At 39.0% G+C, this 24,209-nt stretch overlaps 1 protein-coding gene across 31 annotated transcripts in view; it reads right to left on the reverse strand.

Moving 5' to 3' along the window:
* SIPA1L2 (signal induced proliferation associated 1 like 2) overlaps nt 1-24,209 on the reverse strand; it is a 242,514-nt gene that overhangs the window by 94,587 nt on the left and 123,718 nt on the right. For all 31 annotated transcript variants that reach the window (XM_065589006.1, XM_005291210.5, XM_065589013.1 and 28 more), the window contains 4 exons: nt 22,382-22,515; nt 19,587-19,775; nt 13,626-13,800; nt 2,810-2,913 (listed from right to left, as the gene is read on the reverse strand). In XM_065589006.1, the coding sequence (XP_065445078.1) occupies nt 2,810-2,913; nt 13,626-13,800; nt 19,587-19,775; nt 22,382-22,515 (602 nt within the window). The remainder of the gene's footprint in view (nt 1-2,809; nt 2,914-13,625; nt 13,801-19,586; nt 19,776-22,381; nt 22,516-24,209) is intronic.

Raw genomic sequence — 24,209 nt, forward strand, 5'->3', positions numbered from 1 at the left:
AGGTATGCATACTGCTTGAACTTGTGGAACTACCACATTATTTTGACTTCAAGAAAGCCATGAATCACAATACAATACTGCTACTAAACACTGATACTGTCAGAAGTACAAAGACTGATGGGTGCTTGCTAAAACTGTGCAAGGGAGTGTTCATTGCTAGGGAAAATAATAGAATTAACACTGGAATATTTTGGAATAGATCAACAACAGGCATCTATCTAGAAAGGAAGAGACAGAAGGGAGTGTCAGGGAAAAGGAAGAAGAGAAGGCAAAAGAAGAAGTGATAGGACAGCAGTAGGGGCGGCTGAACAATGCAGCAGTGGAGCTGACAAACAGCAAACAATCATGAAAATTAGTGGATCAAGGTAAAAGGGTTCCCTATGCTCACAACTGAGGGCAGCTCAAGACAGACAATGACCAAAATAATGATAATAATAATAAAATAAACTTCAAGTAAGGCCATATTTACTGTCAGCACCTGTGATCAGCAATGAAAATATTCATTTTAAAATCAAGCTCATTCAGCATATTATATCTTACTGCACTGTAACCATTCCTATTTACATAAGTCTTTAAGCCATTCACATAAAGATCAATATTCAGAAATATTCTACTATTCCAACATATTTTGCATCTGTGTTTAACTAAGGAGAAAGAGGTCTTTGCAGATAAATATACAAAATTAGCTGATAACTTGAACCTTGGCAATATATCTTAGAAACACTATCTTTCATACAAATTCATCACTTTGATCTCCAGTTTGTTTTAAATGTATACAGTATCAAGAAAACTTAATATGATTTTTAAATTAAGCATAAAGCCATGTATATTTGCAAATATGGTAAACTTTAATATAAAAGAGTTTAATCTGACAGTGAATGAAGTAAAACTGGTCTCTGGGCAAAGTGACTCTTATGCAACGTATTCACTAAATGACTACATCACAATAAGAGATGGGCCAAAATTGTCAAGAGATGTGTGGGTGTTTCCAAACACTGGAGATAGTAGTCAAAACAACAGATGATCTGTTAGCACTGAATTATGAGATCACTCAACTTTTTTGCCATCTGAATGCAGTGTAGATTTTGAGATTGGCTGATTTTATGACCTAAGATTGTTTTTACTATGGTAGTAGCACTGAGGAGTCCTTGTGGCACCTTAAAGACTAACGAATTTATTTGGGCATAAGCTTGTGTGGGCTAGAACCCACTTCATCTTCATCAAATTTGATGAAGTGGGTTATAGCCCAAATAAATTTGTTATTCTCTAGGTGCCACAAGGACTCCTCGTTACACACTAACATGGCTACCCCTCTGAAACCTACTATGATGGTAGGAAATGTTTTTCCATTTTATGAAGACTTTCCATCTATTTTCAAGTTTCCAGATCAGACCTAAAGCAGAGGTGGGCAAGGAGTGGATGAAATAGATATGAATAGGGTGACCAGACAGCAAATGTGAAAAATCGGGACAGGTGTGGGGAGTAATAGGAGCCTATATAAGAAAAAGACCCCAAAATTGGGACTGTCCCTATAAAATCGGGACACCTGGTTACCCTAGATATGAGGGACTATAACTTTGGAAAACTGTTCTAACAATTTGTTACCTTTGCCAATTTTAACATCAGCATAGATGACTGACTTGTGAACTTTAACAAATAAAATGTGTCCCATTTCAGTTTTCACAGTTAATTCTGCTACAAGAATTTGGACTTTAACTTTTGACTATTGGTTGATGCCTTGACACATCCCTTTTCCCTCTCACAAGAGCTGATGGCAGGGCAAAATGTGAAAGATGCAGATACTATTTAATTTATATATAATCTAAAATAACAGTCTGTGATCTGAGAAATAATCAGGAACCACAAAGTTTTCCAGTAATTTTTCCTACATTCCTCCAAAAGAAAAAGGAACAAAATCTTTGTAGCAGAACAGCCCCTTATCACTGGAAAAATGATTACATCTTGCCCTGCAACTGAGAGGATATTGCAATTAAATACTTTTTGTTTTACTTCTATAGAGCTAGAAGTATGCAGAATATGTAAGAGAAGTTATATCTTCAATAGTAATCTGATCTGTGAATAGCTCTACTCTTTATTATTCTTAAGTGTCATTGTTTTGATATACTATACCAAATGTGCTTTTCAACTTATTCACAAAAAATATTTATTCTTAACGATTTCAGTATCTAGTACAGGCAAAGACAGACATAACCTTATTCAAGATTCCATACACTTTGGATGCTGTGTTGTTTTTTAGCCATCCTTAATGCTCTAAGAGTTTCTGAGCTGTAATATGAACAATGAGCATTTTTCAGACATAAAATAAGTTTGTTGCACAGCTTTCTGTGTCTACAAGCAGATGCCTTATAGGATTTGGTGAAGCATTTGTTATTAAAATAGTAGAGTAAGAGAAGGTTTGAAGACTGAAATAAAAAATAAAGATTACTCAGGATCATTTAAAAAACTTTTTACATTATTACATATTTTAACCACATGATGGATTTTAATCCAGTTTAAGTTTTAGAAAAATGTTTCAATCTCCACAGATGTCAATACTGTTTAATACTGACATGCAATGAAAGAGTCAGGATAAGTTCCTGAATCATGCAGATAAATTAAAATAACATCTCTGAGTATTTAATGCTTTAATAAGATTTGTGTAAACACGATTCCAAATGATGTTCACAATTTGCATAAACTATTAATGTTGTACAGCAGAAATATAATTTCAAGAAAAAACAAAACCTTTATTTAGCCCCTAAATTTAACTCCACCTATTACTACAAAAATGTGAATTAAGAAAACGTACCTGTTGCCTATTACTGGGCATGTATGGCAGCATAGTTGATACATGAAACATTAATTCATAATCTTTATAGGTGGTATAGAGGGAATGAGTTCCTGTTGAATCAGCTGAAAATAAATTTCATTATAAAAAGAGGGTCAGTAAAACAGAACATTCACACTGCTTTTAAGACACCACACTTGTTGCATATTATGGCTAAAATTTCCTATTTAGATTCCTAATTGTAGGCTAAATAGATTTCAATGGAGCTATGACAGTTTACACCACCTGAAGATCTGCTCCCTAATTCCATATTAAGGCATAGATAGGGCCTGCGGGTCTTGCCAGAAGCTGTCCACACTGAGCTACTTGCAAGTTTGGGGGGTGTGTGACCTAATTTTGAAGACAGTAGCCATTGCGGGTTCTCACGGTCTTTTGAAAAATCAAGCCACATATTTAGTTATCTAAATATGAAATTAGCTAGCTTCCAGCAACAGGTTCAAAATTTATTCCTATTTTTTTAAAAACATAGCCAAACATTTAATTTTTCAACACACAAACCATGGTGCACACAGTACTTTCTCCTAAACAACAACAACAATCATAGATTGTACTTACAAATACTTAATAATTTTAAATTTATAGAATAGAAACTCCTTAAATCGACACTTGGCTATTCCATACATTAATCTACAGAAAATATTGACATTTTTCTATCATACTTAACAGATACTGCAATTGAGACCTAAAAAAACCCAAACCCTACATTCTATTTCATAGTACATTATGAAAATTCACAATTATAACTAAGTTACAGATGTAAAATGAATCAAAGTACAGTTTGTGATGGAAGATTATGGCTTTTGATTTGCAAAATTTTGTAATACATCTCGGGTCTCAGAATCATTACTGTAGTAGCAAATTAACCAATTTTATCCCTCTTTTATAACTTTACCTTACAACGAGAGAGACAAGGTGGCTGAGGTAATATCTTTTATTGGACCAACCACTGTTGGTGAGAGACAAGCTTTTCAGATCCACAAAGCTCTTCTTAAGGTTTGGGAAAAATAATCAGAGCATCACAGCTAAATATAAGATGGAACAGATTCTTAAGCATAAGGATTTAACACGTCACAAGAAACCATTCAAAATGAACTGGGCAATTAACATTTCTGCAGTCATAGGATAAAGGACAGTTAGTTCGTTATAGAATGTTATGAGACTTAAAACCAATCTCTCTATTGAGTGTATGATTTTTGGTGTCTAGCAGAGTTATGGATTTAAGCTCCCAGGCTTGTCTTTTGAAGGTGTGGTGCAGGTTATCTTTGAGGATGAGGACTGAGAGGTCAGATATGGAGTGCTTGTTTTATGAAAAGCATTGCCCATAGGTGACCGTGTTACTGTCTTATCATTTTTCTGTGTGAGTTCATTTGAGAGTAGCGATTGCCTGATTTCACCCACATAGTTGCTGTTGATGCATTTAGTGCACTAGATAAGGTACTCCATGTGTTGTGACAGGCATGTGTAGGACCCAGGTAACTTGAAAGGTGTATGGTGGAAGGTGTTGATCATCGTAGCTATGGAGATATGTCTGCACATTTTGCATCTGCTCTGCAGGGTCTGGTGCCACTTTGAGTTGGTGTGTCCGGATGGCAGGAAGCTTGTTTCTGATGATGAACTTGGAGAGGTTGGGGGGCTGTTTGAAGGCCAAAAGAGGGGTTTGGGGAAAGATTTCTTCCAGGATGTGGTCCCTATCAAGTATGGTTTGTAATTGTTTGATGATACCCCATGTGGGTTCCAGTGTGCCATGGGAGGTGTGAAATAGGAGTGTGCAGTCACTATTTTTTGTTTGTTTTTTTCTTGTATTGAAGCAGGTTCTTTCCAGGAATTAGAGTGACCTGTTCCATAATGCAATCTTCTTCTCTGGTGGAGTGTACTTGTTCAGTGAAGACCGTTTAAACTGTTTTAAGGTACATATCCCAGACTTTCTTCTTGGAGCATATTCCATGGTATCTGAATGCCTGGCTAGTAGGTCACAGATTTCTTGGGGCATCTGGGGTGGTTGCTGGATCTGTGAAGCTAAACATGGTGATCCATGGGTGTGACAGTTTACACCATTATGTTCACCTCTTTTACAAGACTATGATAAATTTTGTACTAAGTATGCATTGTGAGGTATCATTTGAAAACTCAATGTGCTCATCATTGTCCTAGTAAAATATGTGTATCAACATTGTATGTAAAGTTATAAGTTTCTATTATATAACATTACTGTATCATGTTCCAGAATTAGAAAGGCCGCCCAAACCCGTTCTTCAGAGACAAAGACGCACTGACACTGTTACAAGAGAATTGGACTTGACATAACTCACAGCCATCTTGTGCACTTAATCACCATATGCTGGAAATGAGGACATCATGTAGCAAGGAAGAATCTGGCCTTGGCTTAGGCAGACAGAACAAAAACAATAGCTGCAGCTGCAGTGTTACTGCAAGGATAGATACAGTGAAATGACAGATTCATGAAAATGGAAGGGAGTGTAGATAGCTGACCTTGATCTGGGCACCTGTGTCTTTACATTTCTTGATGAAGTTACTTTGCTGATAAGTAGAATAATGAATTATTATTTGATGTTTCTAGGGAAATTGTTAGCCTATTAGGGGCCATTATGAATTACGTTCTTTGTTTGAATAATCCTATAAAGAGTTTAGTGAGAGTGTACTTTGGAGAAGTTTTGATTTTTTTTATGAGCAAGCAGACACAGACATCAATCTCCCCAGCAACTAGGAGGAAGGCTGGCTACTGGAGAACTGCTGCTGCCACTTGACACCACCTCAGACTTTGGGTAACTATATCTATTTGGGGTACTGTAGACTATTGCTATTTTAGATGCGTGCTTTGTATTCAATAAAAACTAGGATTTCTCCGTGGAAGCATTTGTGTGTTTAAATTATTTATCAGATGGAGATGCTATGTCCCCCACTGATTTATTTCCTGACACTGCCTGGAAAACAGAGACTAGTTAGCATAGTTCAAATAATCATGGGTAACAGCACTCCCAGACAGATATAAACAAAGTCAAGTGAGCGATTACTTAGTTAAGTGACCATTGTCTGGCAGGGGGAAGGCGTGAACAAGAAATTTACATTTCATCACAAGGGCAGGTCAAACCTCATGTCCACGAGAAACTGTTTGTCACCATGACTCAGGTGAGTCCCAAGGATATTTCTAGCACAAGAAATTGAATTATAAAGAGGGGAGAAAAAACACTGACCTCACTCTCCTCCTCCATCTCTGCTCATGACATCAACGACTCTCAAAGAACTGAAGTTGGGCACAGGAATGAGGTGGAGGAAGTCCTGGCTGGGAGACCTATCAGCCAGTACAAACTGCTGTAAGCTTATGGAGAGAGCAATCTTGTTCATTTTAAGTTCACTTAGCTTGTTAAGTTAGACATTTAGCTTGCAATTTATCTTTTATTTCTTTTGAAACCAATCCTGACCTTTATGCCTCTTTACTTGTAGTCACTTAAAATCTCTCTTTTCTTTCTATAGTTAACCTTGTTTCACTGTTTTATATAACCAGTGTGTTTGGATTAAAGTGTGTGGGGAAAATCCATTTGGGATAACAAAGTTGGTGTATATCATTTTCCATTGATGAAATGATGGACTTTATATGAGCTTGCATTGTTAAGCAAGGTGCTGGGCAATGCAAAACACATTTCTAGTCTGGGACTAGAGAATCGGCTGGTGTTCTTCTGCAGTGCAATTCATGAGTGGTTAGCTAGTAGGACTCAATACTGGGCAGCTGGAAGAAAGTTACAGGCTGGAAGCTGTGTGTTAACTGGCCAGGAGTTGCTGTACAGCAATAAAGCAGTGTAAAAGATATCCCAGGTTGGAGAACAGAGGAGAGACAGCAGTCCAGATTGTACCCTGGGGTATGTCACGATGGGTTTCTTGCACATAGTGGTCTGTAGGATTCCATTGTGGAAGCTGATCATGGTGTTCAGGAAATTGATGCTGGTATAGGAGTGTTCTAGAAAGAGATGGATGATGGATGGTGGTTGACATTGTGGTGGAAATCTGCGGGAGTTTAGAACATCTGTCCATAAGATGAAAATAGCATGCCTCAGGTATATCAGTTTTGCATTGCATTTTTTCAGAAATTCTTCCTCAAAGTGGACCAGGAAGACGTTGGCATATTGGGGAGCCATCCTAATACTCACAGCTGTTCCCATGGTTTGGACAGTGTTTGTTGTTGAATATAAAGCTATTATGGATACATATTAAAAGGATGAGTTTGGCGATATGTTTGGAATGCATATCCGAGTGTCCACAGTCTTGTAGATATTTGAGGTAGGCAGTGATTCCATCATGGTGAGGGATGTTGGTGCATTGGGAGGGGATATCCACAGTAGCAAGGATGGTGTTCTGAGGGAGTTTGTTGATGTTGCAGAGTTTCTGGAATAAGTCAGTTTTGTCCTGGAGGAAATTTGCCCTTTGTTTGGTGAGTGGTTTGAGGATGGTTTTTCAGAGTTCTGATACTCCTTCAGTAAGAGTCCCATGGCCAAATATGACGGGTCTGCCTGGGTTCCCTTGTTTGTGTAACTTGGGAAGCATATAGAGGTCCTTGCAGTGGCTCTGTGGGGGATGAGGAAGTAGAGTTGCTCTTGGAGTTGTTTAGGGAAAGATTTGATGATATCCTTAAATTTCTCTGTGAATTGTGGTGTAGAGTCTTCATTCAGTTCTTTATAGTAGATCATGTCAGAGAGATATCGGTTGGCTTCATTGACGTAGCCATCACAGTAGAGGACTACAATGGCACCCAATTTCTGTGCTGGTTTGACAACTATTTGATGGCTGGATTTCAGGGATTGTATAGCTGTCCTCTCAGCAGTGGAGAGATTGTGGTGGATGCATTATTTGTTAAGGATTTCACAGTCAATTTTTTTCCTGAGGCAATCAATGTAATGATCAAGTGTGCGGTTTTGTCCACTGGTGGGTGACCAGTCAGATGATTCTTTTTGCTTATGACTGTCAGTAGGGATATGGTAGTTGTGGTGATAGAATTCTTTGAGGCGGAGTCAGCAAAAGAATTCTTCTACTTCTTCACATTAGTATGACATCAGGTTGAGTGGTGGGGTAAAATTTCAGTCCCTTGGAGAGTACAGATAGTTCAGGTCCAGTTAGGAGCTTACAGCATCTCTTTGTATTACAATTATTCAAACAGATGACCTGGTATCTTCATAAAATTATAGATAATGGGACAAGGAAAAACCTTAAGGATGTCTAGTCCAACCCTCCGCATGAAACAAAATTTTCCTTTACACTAGCTCCTCAAATGATCTTTCACTACCTCTTAAGCCTTGCTAGTGGCAATGCATGAACTGCCTTCAAGATCCAGCTATTCCCTATGTGCTTCTGTGGTTGAGAGTCTCCTTACACACCTAAAAGAAAAAACTAAGTTTAAAGCTATTAATAAAATAGCAACAAGGGCAACGAAAATGATTAGGGGGCTGGGGCACGTGACTTACGAGGAGAGGCTGAGGGAACTGGACTTATTTAATCTGCAGAAGAGAAGGGGGGGGGTGGGAATTTGATAGCAGCCTTCAACTACCTGAAGGGGGGTTCCAAAGAGGATAGAGCTAGGCTGTTCTCAGTGGTGGCAGATGACAGAAAAAGAAGCAATGGTCTCAAGTTGCAGTGGGGGTGGCCTAGGTTGGATATTAGGAAACACTATTTCACTAGGAGGGTGGTGAAGTACTGGAATGGGTTACATAGGAAGGTGGTGGAGTCTCCATCTGTAGAGGTTTTTAAGGCACGGCTTGACAAAGCCCTGGCTGGGATGAGTTAGTTGTGGTTGGTTCTGCTTTGAGCAGGGGGGTGAACTAGATGACCTCCCGAGGTCTCTTCCAATCTTAATCTTGTATGATTCTAGTGTTTCTGTATAAAATATTCTCACTGGTTTAAGTCTATCCCTATTCAGGGAAGCACCTACACATGCTTAACATTAAACAGGTGCTTAAGTGTTTTCTTGTAGAGGGATAATTTAGTGAATCCTTTCCTGCCATTAATCCTTTCCTATCTTTCATACTCACACATTTCTTTGTCAGTAATTATATAGTCTCCCCACCAGGGCCGGCTCCAGCATTTCTACCACCCCAAGCAAAAAAAAAAAAAGCCGCGATCGGCGGCAGGGCGGCAGTTCAGCGGCAGGGCGGCAGTTCAGCGGTAGGGCGGCAGTTCAGCGGCAGGTCCTTCGCTCCTAGAGGGAGCGAGGGACCTGCTGCCCCCGAATTGCCGCAGGTGCCGCCCCTCTTCCTTGGCCACCCCAAGCACCTGCTTGTTAAGCTGGTGCCTGGAGCCAGGCCTGCTCCCCACACTTACTCACTCTCCTTTTCTCCAAATTATACTCTAGGTCCTGTCTAGTACCTACATTTCAAAACTAATTTCACCTGACTATTTTAGGCCCAGTTTCAGCAAAGTACTTAAGCATATTTTAGATGCTTTGTTGAAATGGGGCTTTGAACTGTTGACAACCTGTATGACAAGTTTCAAACTCATCGTTAAAACAGCCATGTTAGTATCTCCTGAAAAAGATTTAAAATGGAAAACAAAATTAACTCTTATTTAATTCAATTTTTCAAAATTGTTTTTAATAACTTTGTATTTTAAGTATAATTCAATGGCTTGTGTCTGTGGCCACAATTCTGAAAATACTTATGCACATGTTTAACTTTAAACACCTGTGTATCACCACTGGTTTCGATACCATATTTACATTCTTAAAACTAAGTTCATATGTAAGTTTTTCAGGACTGAGACTATATATACACAGTACAATTCCCACTGAAGCTTTTTAATTAAATAAGCACAAAATTTCAGCTTAAGTTATTTTCCTCTTTATTTCAGCATCTTCCCTGAAAATACAATCTCATTTAAACCTTTGGATACTGTTTTATAATACACCTCTACCCCGATATAACGCTGTCCTTGGGAGCCAAAAAATCTTACCACATTATAGGTGAAACCACATTATATCGAGTTCACTTTGATCCGCCGGAGTGCACAGCCCCACCGCCCTGGAGCACTGCTTTACCACGTTATATCCGAATTCGTGTTATATCAGGTTGCGTTATATCGGGGTAGAGGTATATCAGCTTCTCCCTTTCTGTTATTTATTATGGAGAGGCAGCTCCCTTACCTGTAATTTGAGTTGTTTTAAGGTAGCATCCCTATGTAGTTTAATACTTTTGGTTTAGTACCTTGGAAATGAGCTAGTAAGTCTATGTTGTAAATTTAAGATCCCCTTATTTGGGACAAGTTGAAATAATTTGGCTCAGAAGATGTTATAATGGGCACTTGGTAGTGCCCATTGTAATTAAGATTCCAGAATGGTTGCTACTAGAAACACGTTTTCATAATTTTTGCTTATAATTTTCCAAAACGTTTCTTTTTAGTACCTCATTTCTGCCGGACTATGCATTTTGTTTCAGAAAGTTTGAGTAAAATCCCTTCAGCCATTCTGAGTCAGAGTGTGTGCAACGGGGTGTAGCAACCCCGCACTGGGCTGCTGGGGGCAGACAAATCATTGTGGGCCCAGGCGACCATGCCCCCTTTCCCCTGCTGTGCATGATCCAGGTGGAGAAGCCAAATAAAAGGAGGCAGCCCAGCTCAGTTGGGCGGGCAACAGAGGAGGAAGGTTGCCTGCAATGCTCCTGGCAGTAGAGCCCAAAGACCTGGACTACGCTCCAGGTGACTCGCAGATGGCGGAGACTGCAGGGGAAGCCAAGCCACTGCCTGCTGAGGAAGCTGCTACCTGCTCTATGTCCCAGCCCAGAGGGAAGTAACGCGTATAGACTGTTTTGCCCCACCCATGGGCCATAGACTGACATTTTGCCCTGCCCAGGAGGCTAATTCACCAAGTGCCACTGCTGCCCCAGTCAGGAGGCAGCAGGGCTCCAGGCTGTTTGTTTGTTTTGTCTGCCCAGAGACCACAGACTAGTCGTTTAAGTGATCCTGTCAGGGGCCGAGACCCACTTGGCTGAAATTAGCCACTTAATGGGAAAGCCCGACGACAGGGTGACGGGATGTACCAACCCTGCACTAGGCCAATGGGGGCGCCCCAACTCGACACACAGGGCCACCATCACAGAGATGAGATGAGAAAAACCAGAACAGCGTCCTCATCCAAACAATGGTAGCAACAAAAGCAAGACCCCAATTCACTTTAGTGAGATATGAACTTCAAACACTAGAGCAATTTCTTCCACCTTCACTTTCCTTTTAAGGAATATAAGGAAATAAATTGTAAAAAGCTTTGTTACTGCCACTTTAAGGTTACATAGTTAAAAGTAATGAAAAATTCAAGATATGAAAAAGTTAAAGTTCCAAGAACAATGTTAACGTGACTCTGTTGTACATAGTATTTTCACTCCTGTTTTTCTGTGTAAGCATGTAGCCTGTTATATTACTATTTATGTTATAAAACTTATCATGAAATATGCATCCGAAGAAGTGGGCTGTAGTCCACGAAAGCTTATGCTCTAATAAATTTGTTAGTCTCTAAGGTGCCACAAGTACTCCTGTTCTTCTTTTTATGAAATATACAGGGTTTGCAATATGGCAGAATTAGAAATGCTGCCTTAATTTTTTTTCCATTTCCTGGTTTTGAAATTTAGAATTGTACAACCTTAATGTTGCACGGATGTATTTTTCTGCATTTAATATATGCTGCAGATCTGCATGTAATGGCCCAAATATATCCAGTTACACTCATCAGAATATGTATGATAAAAATTAGTAAACAGTGAAAACTGTGCAACAGATCAATTGAAGGATAAATAATCCTCTAGTAAAAAGGTCACATTAATTCATAAACTTTTGAGGAATGGAAGAAAGTTTAATTAGTTACAGCACTATAAAAATGAAAATGTAAAACATCAACACCAAATGTAATGGTACCATTATTATGCCTGGTACAGGAAGTGCTGAAAAAGTGGCTAATAGAAAAAAAAGAAGATCATCATAGAGCATTTTAAACTCAGTCTGTAGAATATGGACAGATTAGTTTATTCTAACGGTAAGCATGGCACTTCTGTGACATTCACTATGGTTTTCAGCAAAAAGGAATTATATGATTACACAAATGGAAAAGGGTCTACTGAAGCCAGAGTTATATACTCATCATAAAACCAGAGACAACTTGTTTGTCAGTCATCTTGATTTCACTCCCTTTCAGACAGCAACATAGCATCTGATAGCATCTTCAACAACATACAGCAGTTAGTAGCATACCGAATTATGTTACTGAACTCCATGGGGCAAAATGTATCAGCTGTTTGCTTTCATAGCAAATCACGATAAGTGTGCGCTGAGAACATTGCAGCCACTAAACTTGATGACATCATATCAGCACATATTTTGATATGTAGACTGTGCCTGATGATTTTCAGTCACTCTCCTTGTGGAATGTCCAAAAGATCATTGAGTCATTTTTTTCCTAATGTGTGTACTGATTCCAGAAGACTTGAGCCAAATCAAAGTATTGCTAACCAGTATATGCTAACAATATTTCTACATGTTAATGTCAAACAAGAGAAATTAATAACATGCTTCACTGAAATAGAATGCACTAACCATGCCATTATCAAGAAGAGATTTGTATTAACATTATCCTGGCAAATCCCAAAGGAATGTGCAAATCTAGTAGTAACAGCAGTATTATTTCATAAAGAGACACTATGCTAATGAAAAATGCTCCAGTTATGTCATCTATAGTATATTGGTAAGTTCCAATATCTGTTTGTAGGCCATGCCAACTTCAACAGTCAGGTTGGCTGAAAGCTGTCACTTGGTAGATTATAGCAGAAATAAGTAAGTAGTACAAAGCATTAAATAAATGTAAGCAGTAGAGAAACCTACTCTGTATTTCACCAAATCACGTGGATCTGATGTTAAAATCATTTCAAAACCGCATCAAACTAAGAGAGATGAGTTCTGTTGACCATACACCAGCTTGACGAACTCAAATTGAGTATTCATGGTTATACATCAATTGCATTGACCCAGTCAGAACATGTCAATGGCAATGCACCAACAATGTGAGCTTCAGCAGAGTGAACTGTCACGTCTATGGTACACAGACTAGGTTGATATCCATATTTCAAACATATCAATAGCAACGAGAGAAACTTATCCAAAACTAAATATATGCAATAAATTTCTTATCCTTTTGCACTGTTGATCTATAGTGCCTACGAGAATGAAACTTAAGAGCTAGAAACAAATCTCAAGCCACAGAAACACCATAGAAATCAGGTACATGTTTGGATGTTACATGAAGAACAAGAAAATGTTTGTTTCATTGAAAATACTGGGTCTTTCTTCAAGTATGAACATTAATCCACAAAATCCGACATCAAATGAGGAAAAAACTGTCCCTTTTCCATCACTTCCCCTTCAACAATATATAAACTTTCACTTTTCCTTTTCAGACTAAGAACCAAGAAGGTAAAATGTGAATCAATGATATTAACATAGTTCTTTTTTCATAGCTGTAAACATAACATAGGTATAAATTTAGTCACAAAGTTGCTACAACAAAGCAAGAGAAGATTAAAGCACCAAAAGTTTCTCTAATTGTGTCACAGTAAAGAGTATTAACCTTTCAGATTTAAGGTATTCTGTATATAGCATCTATGGGAATTTAAATTATTATAATATAATCTTGCTAGTCAACTCCCAAGGCCAGGTGTATAGAACAAGAGCCAGAATTTACAAAAGACGCTTACCTTTGGAGAATTATAGACTCCTCCCACATGTAAGAATTACAACTTACTTTTATTGTCTAGCTGAGCTCTGTATTTACTAAACCCTTTTAGCCGTACTCTCTGGCCCAGAAGATCAAGGAACTCTTCAAAAGCCGGCCCTGCTGTCTCATTGTTATACATCTCTTCCTCTGTGCTTTGGCCCGCTTTGCAATAAAGGACCCCAATCTTGTGCTGAAAACTCAGCTGAAATAAGAAAAGTAAAATTACAAATGACAAAACATGGTAAGCAGTAAAACAGAAAAATATTAACTATTAAAACCACAATTTTATTTCTGCAATGGCAGGCAAGGATTATTTAATAAATATGATCAAATAAATTATTTGAGAACGTGAGGAAAAATTGAGATGACTTTTCTATATATATAATTATATATATAATTGATAGCTAAGTCAAATGTCCGGTATTGCATGCTCTACAATTTTATATCTTTAATTGGCACTGGCTGCACAACTGTCTTCTTTCACAGTCCAGGAACACAGCAAGGAGTCTATTTTTAGAGCCCTGCAAATCCACGGGTATCTGCTTTGTATCCGCAGAGCATTTTTGCAGATTGCAACGCGGATGCGGATACAAATTTAGTATCCGCACAGGGGTCTGCAGCACACACTCACCCAAGTGGAGTGGCTGTCACCCAGACTGCAGGCTCCAATTTGGTTCTCTGAATCACGCAGCAGCATTCTTGGAGTTGGGCATTCTGGGAGTTTTAGTCTCCAGCTTGCTCGGAGGGATGAGGTAAACTACAACTCCCAGAAGGGAGTGAGCCAAGCACCATTTTGAAGGTTGGGTTGTTCTTTAAATGAGCAAACAGCAATGGCTACATGCATTAGAGTCGCCATAACTGCGTGAGGGTGTCCGAGCCCCCCAAGGGAGGGCTGCATAGAAGGACCCAGATTTGTAGCCTCCCTGCCCAGAGTGGGGAAGGAGGTATGGCAGGGACGGAACAGGTGGGTGGGCAGAAGGTGTCTGGGGAGAAGTGGGGTTGGGATAGTGGTTGGGGGTTTGACACAGCCCTGTGTCTGCTGCGCAGTAACCTGTGGATAGGGTTACCAACTGTCTAATCACACAAAACACCCTTGCCCTGCCCCGCTGCCCCACCCCTGCCTCGCCCCTTCACTGAGGCCCTGCCCCACTGACTCCATCCCCCCTCCCTCCGTCGCTTGCTCTCCCCTACCCTCACTCACTTTCACTGGGCTGGGTGCAAGAGGGGGTGCGGGGTGCAGGCTCTGGGCGGGAGTTTTGGGTGCGGGAGAGGATTCAAGACTGGGGAAGGGGAATGGGGTGTGGGAGGGGGTATGGGGTGCTGGATCCAGGAGGGGGCTCAGGGCTGGGGCAGGAGGTTTGGGGTGCAGGAGGGGATGAAAGGTGTGGGCTCCGATCAGGCAGCGCTTACCTCGGGCGGCTCCCGGTTGGTGGCGCGGTGGGGCTAAGGCAGGCGCCTTACCTGCCCTGGCCCGGTGCTACTCCTAGACGTGGCTGGCACATCCCTGCTGCCCCTGTGGGGGAGCAGGGGGTTCCGCGCACTGCCCCTGCCTGCAGGCGCTGCCCCCGCAGCTCCCATTGGCCGCAGTTCCTGGCCAATGGGAGCTGCGGAGTCGGCGCTCAGGGCAGGGGCAACACACGGAGACTCCCTGACCCCCCTCCCAGGGGTCACAAGAATGTGCTTGCAGCTTCCGGGAGTGGCGCGGAGTCAAGGCAAGCAGGGAGCCTGCCTTAGCCCCGCTGGACTTTTAGCGGCCTAAAATCTCCCGGTTTGGCTTCTGTAGCCTCTGGGAGTTAGAGCCCAGTTCCAGGAGTCTCCGTTGGCAACCCTACCAATGGAGTTGTTTAGAGACATGCAAGTCTGCGGATATCTGCAGACAATTTTTGTAGATTGTGGATCAGATGCGGATACACCTTTTTGTATCAGTGCAGGGCTCTATCTATTTTCACATATTTTTAGCTTTTAAACTTCAGCTAGTTGGTCCCCTGTATGTCAAGTGCTTCCCCATTCCATCTTTCTAATTATATGAGAACAGCCATTTAAAAGACATGCTTCAAATGAGTACTGTAAATAGGTTTTCACAAGATTAATTTCTTTCATATGCATCAATAAATCTTTTTTCCTCATAAATGTCTTTTGCAAAAAAGTAATTTCCTATTTTCTGACCATCTTCACATGCAGAGATATCTGTTATATGCACAGTGTATTGTAAACTAAAAATCAGACTGCAATTGAATGTTGTTAAAATCTCAATACTAAAACATTGTTAGATTAGATGGGATTATTTTCTTGAGAAAAGTACTGACTTATTTTTTGAGCCGGATTCATGAGACAACAAATAGGAAACTCCCATATGAGTGGATTAGTCCTGTTAGTCTTTCTACCAGCTATTAGAGCTCCACAAACGGACAGAGATCATCAGTCACACCAGATTCCCTTAAGACATTTATCCATACACACTTTTCAGATTTACTATCAAGTTCTAAAGTACTTCCTTAATCAAAATTCAGGACTTCTGTCTAGGTCTGAAGAATAAAGAATATATAATACTCTTCCTGTCAAAGTACACTCAGGTGACAAAAATCTACTGCACATTAGGCATACAGAATATAAAGGCTACAGTGCTAAACATACTTCAAACCACGTTAATTCATGGGTGTGATATCGCACTCATGTCTTATCATGGCAACTGGTATGAAAAGTCATGAGCTAGGAATGGTAAAAAAGGCAAGCAATGAAAATATGGCAAAAAGAGTCAAGTATCATGAGAGTGGCTTTAAACCTCAAATTCCCTTTATCTTCCCATTTTAGTAATAGCCGTGCTTGTACTAAATGAGTGGGCAGTTATGAAGACTTAAACTATGTGGTTTGTGTGCCTTATTTTTTATTTATTTTTTAAAAGAAAAACTCATCCCTCCTGGAGGAATAAAAGCTCTCATTGCCAGTTTACAAAACTGGTCTTTTGTGCCATCATGATGTTACTGCTTTTCTGAGCTCCTGCTCTGTTTGCCTCTCATGCAGCCTAGGGTTCAACTTGGCAGCACTCAAGTTGCTCAGTAAAATTGGCTTAATTATCACAGGCACCCACCACATACAAAAATCCTCAAATGTCAAAAGTCATGGATATTTTTAAAAACTCTGGAAAGAATCAGATTCTATGCATCTCATGACAAAGAATGCAGCAAATCATCCCTTGACTTCTATAGGGCCAGAATTTCACTGTTAGTTATTAAATTAAACCTATCAATGGGACAATTTCTACTTTGTTTTTCTGATGTAAATCTGGCCTAACTCCACTGGTACTGAGAATAATTTCATAATACTATCTGTTCTGACTCAGGGCAGATATTTGTTAGTCATTACCTAATGGATAATGCTTTAGCTACTGAATAAACATCAGCATGGTTATGCTTGATGAGAAGCAGATCACACTACATTTATTAAGGGAATACATAGATGACAACTTCTGGATCTCTATCCTACACAGTTCAACTTTTTGGCTGAGATGTTCAGAGGAACCCAAGGAAGTTGGGTGCTCAACATCAACTGAATTTCAGAGCAATTTGAGCACCAATTCCCTTGGACCCCTTTGTAAATTCCTTTGTTCCAGAGAAGGGCAAAAAGATTCACATGCAATAAGAACACTCACTGTATCCTCTTACCAGAAAAAGGAAAAAGTACAATTATTAAAAATATTTCATCCTGATCTCGAGATGAACAGGTGGCTTTTCCCATAAAACCTATGGTCAATCCGATGTTGATCTAATTGCCTGTTTCTCACAACAAATAGGAAAATACAGTCTCGTTATTTACATTCTTGAAAGAGGTTAATCATTCAGTTCACATCTATTTTGCTATTGTCATCATGGGAACAACAATTTACCCTCAACAATTACTCTGCTCCATAAGCCATACTAGATTTCATTGGACACAAAACCTTTGGTAGAAAATGCGAGGAAACAATTACATGCAAACACTGGCTCCCAACCTGTGGAAAAGCTTCAAACAAACATTTCCTACATACCAGTCTCTCAAATGACTATTACCCTGGTGACAAAATTAATCCAGTAGACCACGGTTCACATTTACAAAAAAAAAAAAGTGACTGTACAGCCAGCCATCACCTTCAGTTACCATGAAAGACTCTTTTTATATTTGCTTGATTAATAAACTCAATGCATTAAACACCTAAGAGGATTAAAATCATAAAAGGATCTCATGCTAGTTCTATACATAGCTTTCTGTATTTGCCTCAGTAACTATCTCAAGATAAGAAGCATAAAAGAAATATTAAAATAATATATTCATACTGATGACAGCACATTTTACAACAGAACTGAATTCTCAATACTAAACATCAGGCATAAAAAAGGAAAAATGAGGAGTGTTGTATCTCAAAGTCATTAACTGATTATTATAACATTACTTTGGTTAGTTTGACTGCTTTATGCTTCCACAATGGACACTCAAATTACAGTCCCAATTTATGGCTGTGGATGATGGCAATGGATTCTATAAATGCACCATACAGTTTGTTTAAAGAAGGAAATGCCTTACATTGCCCCAAATGTGATTCCACTTTGGCCAATTAATATCATTGATATTACGAGCTGGAACTCCTCACTTAAGTTTAAACAAAAAAGATAGCTACAATGATGTCGCACCCGAGGAGTACTAAGATTAAAAATTGGCTGAATGCTCCCGATTTCCTTTACTGTTTTTCATGAACTCTGACAGACCAAAAGGAGAAAGTAAAAACATTATGCAAAACATACATTAAATTTAAAAACATAAATTTGGTAATTTATTAAAAATTCTTTTTCTCCTAGGAGAGCAAATGAGTAGGGAAATATAGAGGAAATGGGTATGCAGAACTGACATTCTCATAGCTAGGAACTCTCTATTGATCTACAACTACTCTGTTACAACTAAAAGAAATGAGAAGAATGCCTTGTATACACTAACATGTTAGACACAATCACTGTATTTCATACTGAATTAATACTGAAAATTATTAAGACATGATAGTCCCTTATTTTTGCATGTACAACAATCATTTATTTAAAATTAAAATCTTAAACATTCTTTGCATGGGTGAACTAAAGGGTATTCATAAGCTAGTCCTTCACAAATTATTCAGAAGCAGTAAACATGCTTGGTAGTCTTTGAACAGAGAAGGTTCACCTTACTGAATCTGTTAAATCTCACCATTATTCACTCTGAATTTAAAGTGTACGATTGTTTCATTACTGATGCAGTGTTAACCTGTTAGATAGTCTCAATTAGAATTTCAGCTGTTTGAAGTATCAAACATTTCACTCCACTGATAAGATTGCTACAGTGAATAAGAGTGCTAATTTTAAGTTAAAATATGAAAACTAACTTGGGATTCATGGGACTATGATATAAGTAAACCTTATTTCTAACTATAATACATCTGATTTTCTGAAGTGCTGAGCACTTCCAGCTGCCATTGATTTTATAAATCTTTAGAATTTTACCTACTCTGTCTAAGAAATATACATTAGCTAACCTTTATGTTTATATCCAATATTTGCACATAGAAAATATGGACGTCAATCTGTGAAAACCATTTTTGTGAATTTTTTAAAAACATAGCATTAACTATATTCTCTCCCTCTCCTTACTCTTGGGATTCTCTACAGGCTACTTGGTCTTTCCCAAATTGCAAGTCAAAAAAGGCATATTGCTTGGGAAAAAAAAAATTATTGTTCAACTACTTGTAATTCTGGCAATAAGGCATTTTTCTGGAGTCATTGAACCATTACCTGTCACCATTCTCATTTTGTCATTAAAAATACTCAGCTGTTTGTGAACGCTTCTTGAAAATAGGGCAAATAGCTGTTCAAGAGAAAATATATTACATCACAAATTCGTGTTTATTTACAACACCAACAAAAGATTGAAGGAAAAGGTACATGTTCTTTCAAGTGGATAGTCTTCAGAGAGAAATCATACACTACATACCCCTTGTTCATCCAGTTTAAGCAGCTGTTCAGAGACTTTGGGTGAGCTGGAAGCCTGCCTCAGGCACTGAATGCTCAGCTCTGGTATTACATATTCCAGTACTTCTTTGAGAGGCAGGCCTCGTGCTGTGCCATGTCTCGCAGTAGATGGTATGGCATCTTCTAATATTGCTCCTCTCAATGTAGTAAGCTGCAGCAAGAGTGGAAGACCTCATTGAATATTTATAATTCTAACACTATGCTATTAAAATACAATCTTCAGGCTCTGAAGTGGGGACGAGGGGTGGGAAGGAGACATGTTTAATTCATTGAGGATATTGCAAAGGTTAGTAAAGCAACTTAAACATTAAAGAGGAAACAGACATTTGTAACTTCTAAACAAAGAAGTTAAATATAGTAACACTAGACTACGTAGAATTACTAGAAAACAGAAACTTTGGGCTGATACTCAAATCCAGAACTCATTTCTTTTGTTACTAAGGCTGTGTCTTCATTGAAAAAAAGGTGGGCCTTTTTATAGCAGGATAATTAATGTGCATTAGCCATCCCACTGTAAAATCCTAGTTGAACAAGGCAATGTACTGTTAGGGTATGTCTACACTGCAGATTAGGAGATGTGAGTGCAGCACACATAGACGTATCCTGATCTAGTTAGATCAAAGCTAGCTTGAGTAACAATAGCAGTGAAACTGCAGCAGCATGGGCAGCAACTGCTTGAGTATGTACCCAGGGTCCTATGCAGGCAGGACTAGCCCAGCAGCTGCCTGTGTGGCCATTGCTTCACTATCATCATTACTTGATCTAGCTTTTGATCTCGATCAGAGATAGCTGGGGTACACCCAACTGTGCTGTTATCACACCTCCCAGTTTCAGTGTAGATAAATCCTTACTGTGACGTAGTATAGGTGAGTATAGGTAGCGTAGCCACAGGCAAAAATATAGTGTTGATCTCACAGTTACAATTACAGTGTCTCATCTCAACTAAGAGTTTACAGTAGAATAGCTAGTGTGTATTAGTTAACCTGAAATAAAAAAAAATACAAAAAACAAAAACAGATAACCACCCCCCCACCCTCCCCACACACACACACTTCTTTTTAATAGTGAAGACAAAGCCTAAGTCGTCTACAACACATTATATATGTACAGTGGAAACCTGAACGTTACAGTTAACAGGAATAGAGCTGGGCAAAAAGTTTTGGACAAAACTTTCACTAAAAAAAAAAAATGCAGATTTGGGTTGTCTAAAACATTTAGCAAGGTCATGCTGAATTCGCCAAATTGTTTCATCATAACAAAAAAATCCCCCAAAATCTAAATGTTTTTGTGACTGAATGCTCTCCTGATCCCCTTAGAGGGGCAATGGACCTAATGTATCTGGACTGTCCAGGGGAGGACTGGACAGCGCAGAGCACATGTGTTTTGGGGAAATCTGGGACTGGGCATGTATTGGGGTCACCCTGCAAATAGTAATCATGGCTTCTGGAAGCCAGACCGTGGCTAGTGTTTGCTGATAGGCTGCTGGGGTCAGAGTTGCTGGACCAGGGCTGTGCCTATACACAGACTTTCTGGGTGTTACCTGCATGCCAGCAGGCTATTTGTCAGAAGCCCACATTGGGAGCTACAGCAGCAAAGCATTTTGAGGCACCCCAGATTGCAGGGCAAGTGGTGACAGCCCCTCACTGGCCTAGATTGTACCCCAGAATGACAAAGTTTTGTTATGACTTTTTTTAAAACAAAATATTTTGAATTTTAGTTCACTTTTATTTCAAAAGGTAAAAAAATCCAAACCAAAACTAAATGTTTCATTTTAGTCAACCCTCATTTTCCTCCCGCAATTCAGCCCTGTACCAGTTATTTGCACAGCTCTACTCAAGAACTGCTACTTTATGGCTAACAGGTGTTTCTTGACATGATGAAGAGCACAAGTTCTGAGAATCAAAGGAAAGTTTGCACTTGCTTATCACAGAGACCAACCAAAGATGACATACACCTGAAACTTTCCTTCAAATCACCACTAAAAATAGGATCCATGTGACTCATTGCTGTGATAAAGGAAGAATGAACCAGTCTGGGAAAAAATACGAACTAGCCTGAATGTGAAAGTCTTGATCAGGTTTGATAAGTATACCTCCAATACAATCAAAGACCACTTCTACTTCAAACAGGATCCACTATTTTTGCTTCAATAAGGTATTAGCATTCCCTCTCCTTCCATAAACCACGTACTCTGAAGAGATTTGGTATCCCATAGTTATTCCAGACCACAAATATAGTACATCACTTTTGAAAAGATAGCATTTTTAACAGCCATTTTGAAACTACACACTTGTAACATACTTTGAGGAATAGTAAACATCTTCAAGTTCCTCATCCTTCCCTTTTGTCCCAAATTTCCTTCCTGCCACAAGAAACCTAAAACTCTCCAGAAGCACCTCAGTCTAAACTTATCTTCCCTTGTTTGCTGTCTGCCTTCTCTGGTTCTTCATCTGTTCCCTTATGGGTCCCCCTGGGTATGTACCCGCAACCAATCCAACTGTTCTCAAATGGTTCCCAACCAAAGGAAGGAAGCACTTCAGGAAACAGGAAAATAAGCAAAATTTTGCTTCAGGAATTAGCTCCAACATGTATTAATGCTACCAAAACACACACCTCCCTGCAAATGTATTCATCTGTAAAATCTTTTACAAGTCAATTCCCAGATCAATGCTAGCATGAGAAAACAGCCAGTGTTCTAAGGGTCAACTTCTCTTTTACCTCCTTCTCCCCATCAAAACAGCACTCAATAAACAGTACCTCACTTGTCCTGAATGCTATACGATAGTTGAATTGAGATCCTTCTCTCTCCTTAGCATCTTCAACCTTCTCTCTCCTGATGCTGACTGCAACAGGACCTAGATTTTCATCAATTCCAAAGTAGTTCTGATGCTCTGTAGCACAAGAGAATGAATGCAAAAACGATGAGAATAGTGAAGTGTTATACTTATGGCTGCATCAAATCTTACAAGAGAAGGCTTACAGTGATAAACAGGCACCCACTGTTGCACTGTGCGCCATACAATGGCTTTTCTATGTCTAAACATTGTTTGATAGAAGAGATTACATTCTCTAGTTAAGATTAGAGATGCACAAGAATCAAAATATCTGGTAGGACAAGTTCCCAATAGACAACTAAATCACATCCATTTCTCATGAGTAGACAAGCAGCATGTATCTTTCAAAATATATTGCTTTTTAGTAATATTTTAAGAGTGAACCATTACAAGTGTCATGGCATGCTTTATCACTGATTGACAATTTGTGTCTTAAAGCAGTATAACAACTGTCAGAAATGAACATGAAGACTTCGTTGTAGTGGGTGGAAACAAAATAAGTCTGTAGTAGGAACTGGAAAATAACATTTTCTAAATAGTTTACTATGACAATACAAGCCAATATTTTATTTATTTTAAATAAAATGCTGTATTAAATTAATCTAGGTGGATCAGTGTGGAATAATATGCACAAACAGCAAGTTTTATACATATTAGAAGAAAGTCTGTAGCTCTAGTATCATTTACCAGAATCAACTAAAACATTGTGTTTTTTTTTTTTTTTAAATAAAGTAGAGATAGAAAATAATTAGATAGTCTTGTGGTTAATGCACAGGCCTGGGAGTCAGAATACTAACAATACCATATAGAATTGAAGCTAACAACTTTTCAGTTTATGGCAACCTGTTAATTTTGTGAATAATGAACTAAAGCTAGTTCCTCTAATTTTCTTCAGATTTCTATTTTTGGCTGTTGCTCACTTCGGCACATTTTTTCCGGGTTCTGTGAATTAATTGTAAGTAGAAGCATTATAGGAAATGTTCACAGAAGTGTATTTCAGGGGAAGATGAAGGCCTAGAGGACTGGTAATGGAATGCAGACCCTTTTACCACTAGCTTACCAATTTAACTACAGCTCAGATTGAAAACAAATGAAAATTGTTAACATTCGATGGCCTTTCAGGGATCTATATGATGCATGTTGGTGGTCTCCCAATGGAAAGCATCCACAACAGCTGATACCCTTGGTTCCTTCTGGAAATAAGGACCATTACAAAACCTTCCCACTTTCTTCTGCAAATGCAAGGCATATTTCTTTGACCTTGCCTTCTCTTACATAAACTCACAGTAACAGGTATTTTATATTAAAAAGATAAACACACCTTACAGAAACACTCCACTCCACTGAACATGCTTCTCCCTCTGGGAAGAAAATGGGGGTGGAGGAAAACAATATGTGACAGATGTGTAGTCAAATTGTAATGCACTACTGGAAGGTGGTCAGATACTATGGTGATGAGCATGGTATATATATAAAAAAATACTATATAGAATAGAATAAACCCTTGTTAACAATCCTGGAAGTGACACTAAGGATCAAAGGGGCACAGAGACTGAATCATCTTCTCATGCTCACAGGCTACATGTTTTTCCAAAGATCAGTTCAGTCTCTAGTAGTGCCAATATGGCACTTTTCACAAGCATTACATTTACTTCAAATTATTTACTTATTTTTAAAAAAGCAGGAGAGAGGTTAAAAAGCTCACACAATCCTAAATTGGTCAATAAGGCAAATCTTATTTTTGGCAGGTT

The sequence above is a fragment of the Chrysemys picta genome, chromosome 3 (genome assembly GCF_011386835.1).
Source record: "Chrysemys picta bellii isolate R12L10 chromosome 3, ASM1138683v2, whole genome shotgun sequence".
Classification (NCBI taxonomy): domain Eukaryota; kingdom Metazoa; phylum Chordata; order Testudines; family Emydidae; genus Chrysemys; species Chrysemys picta.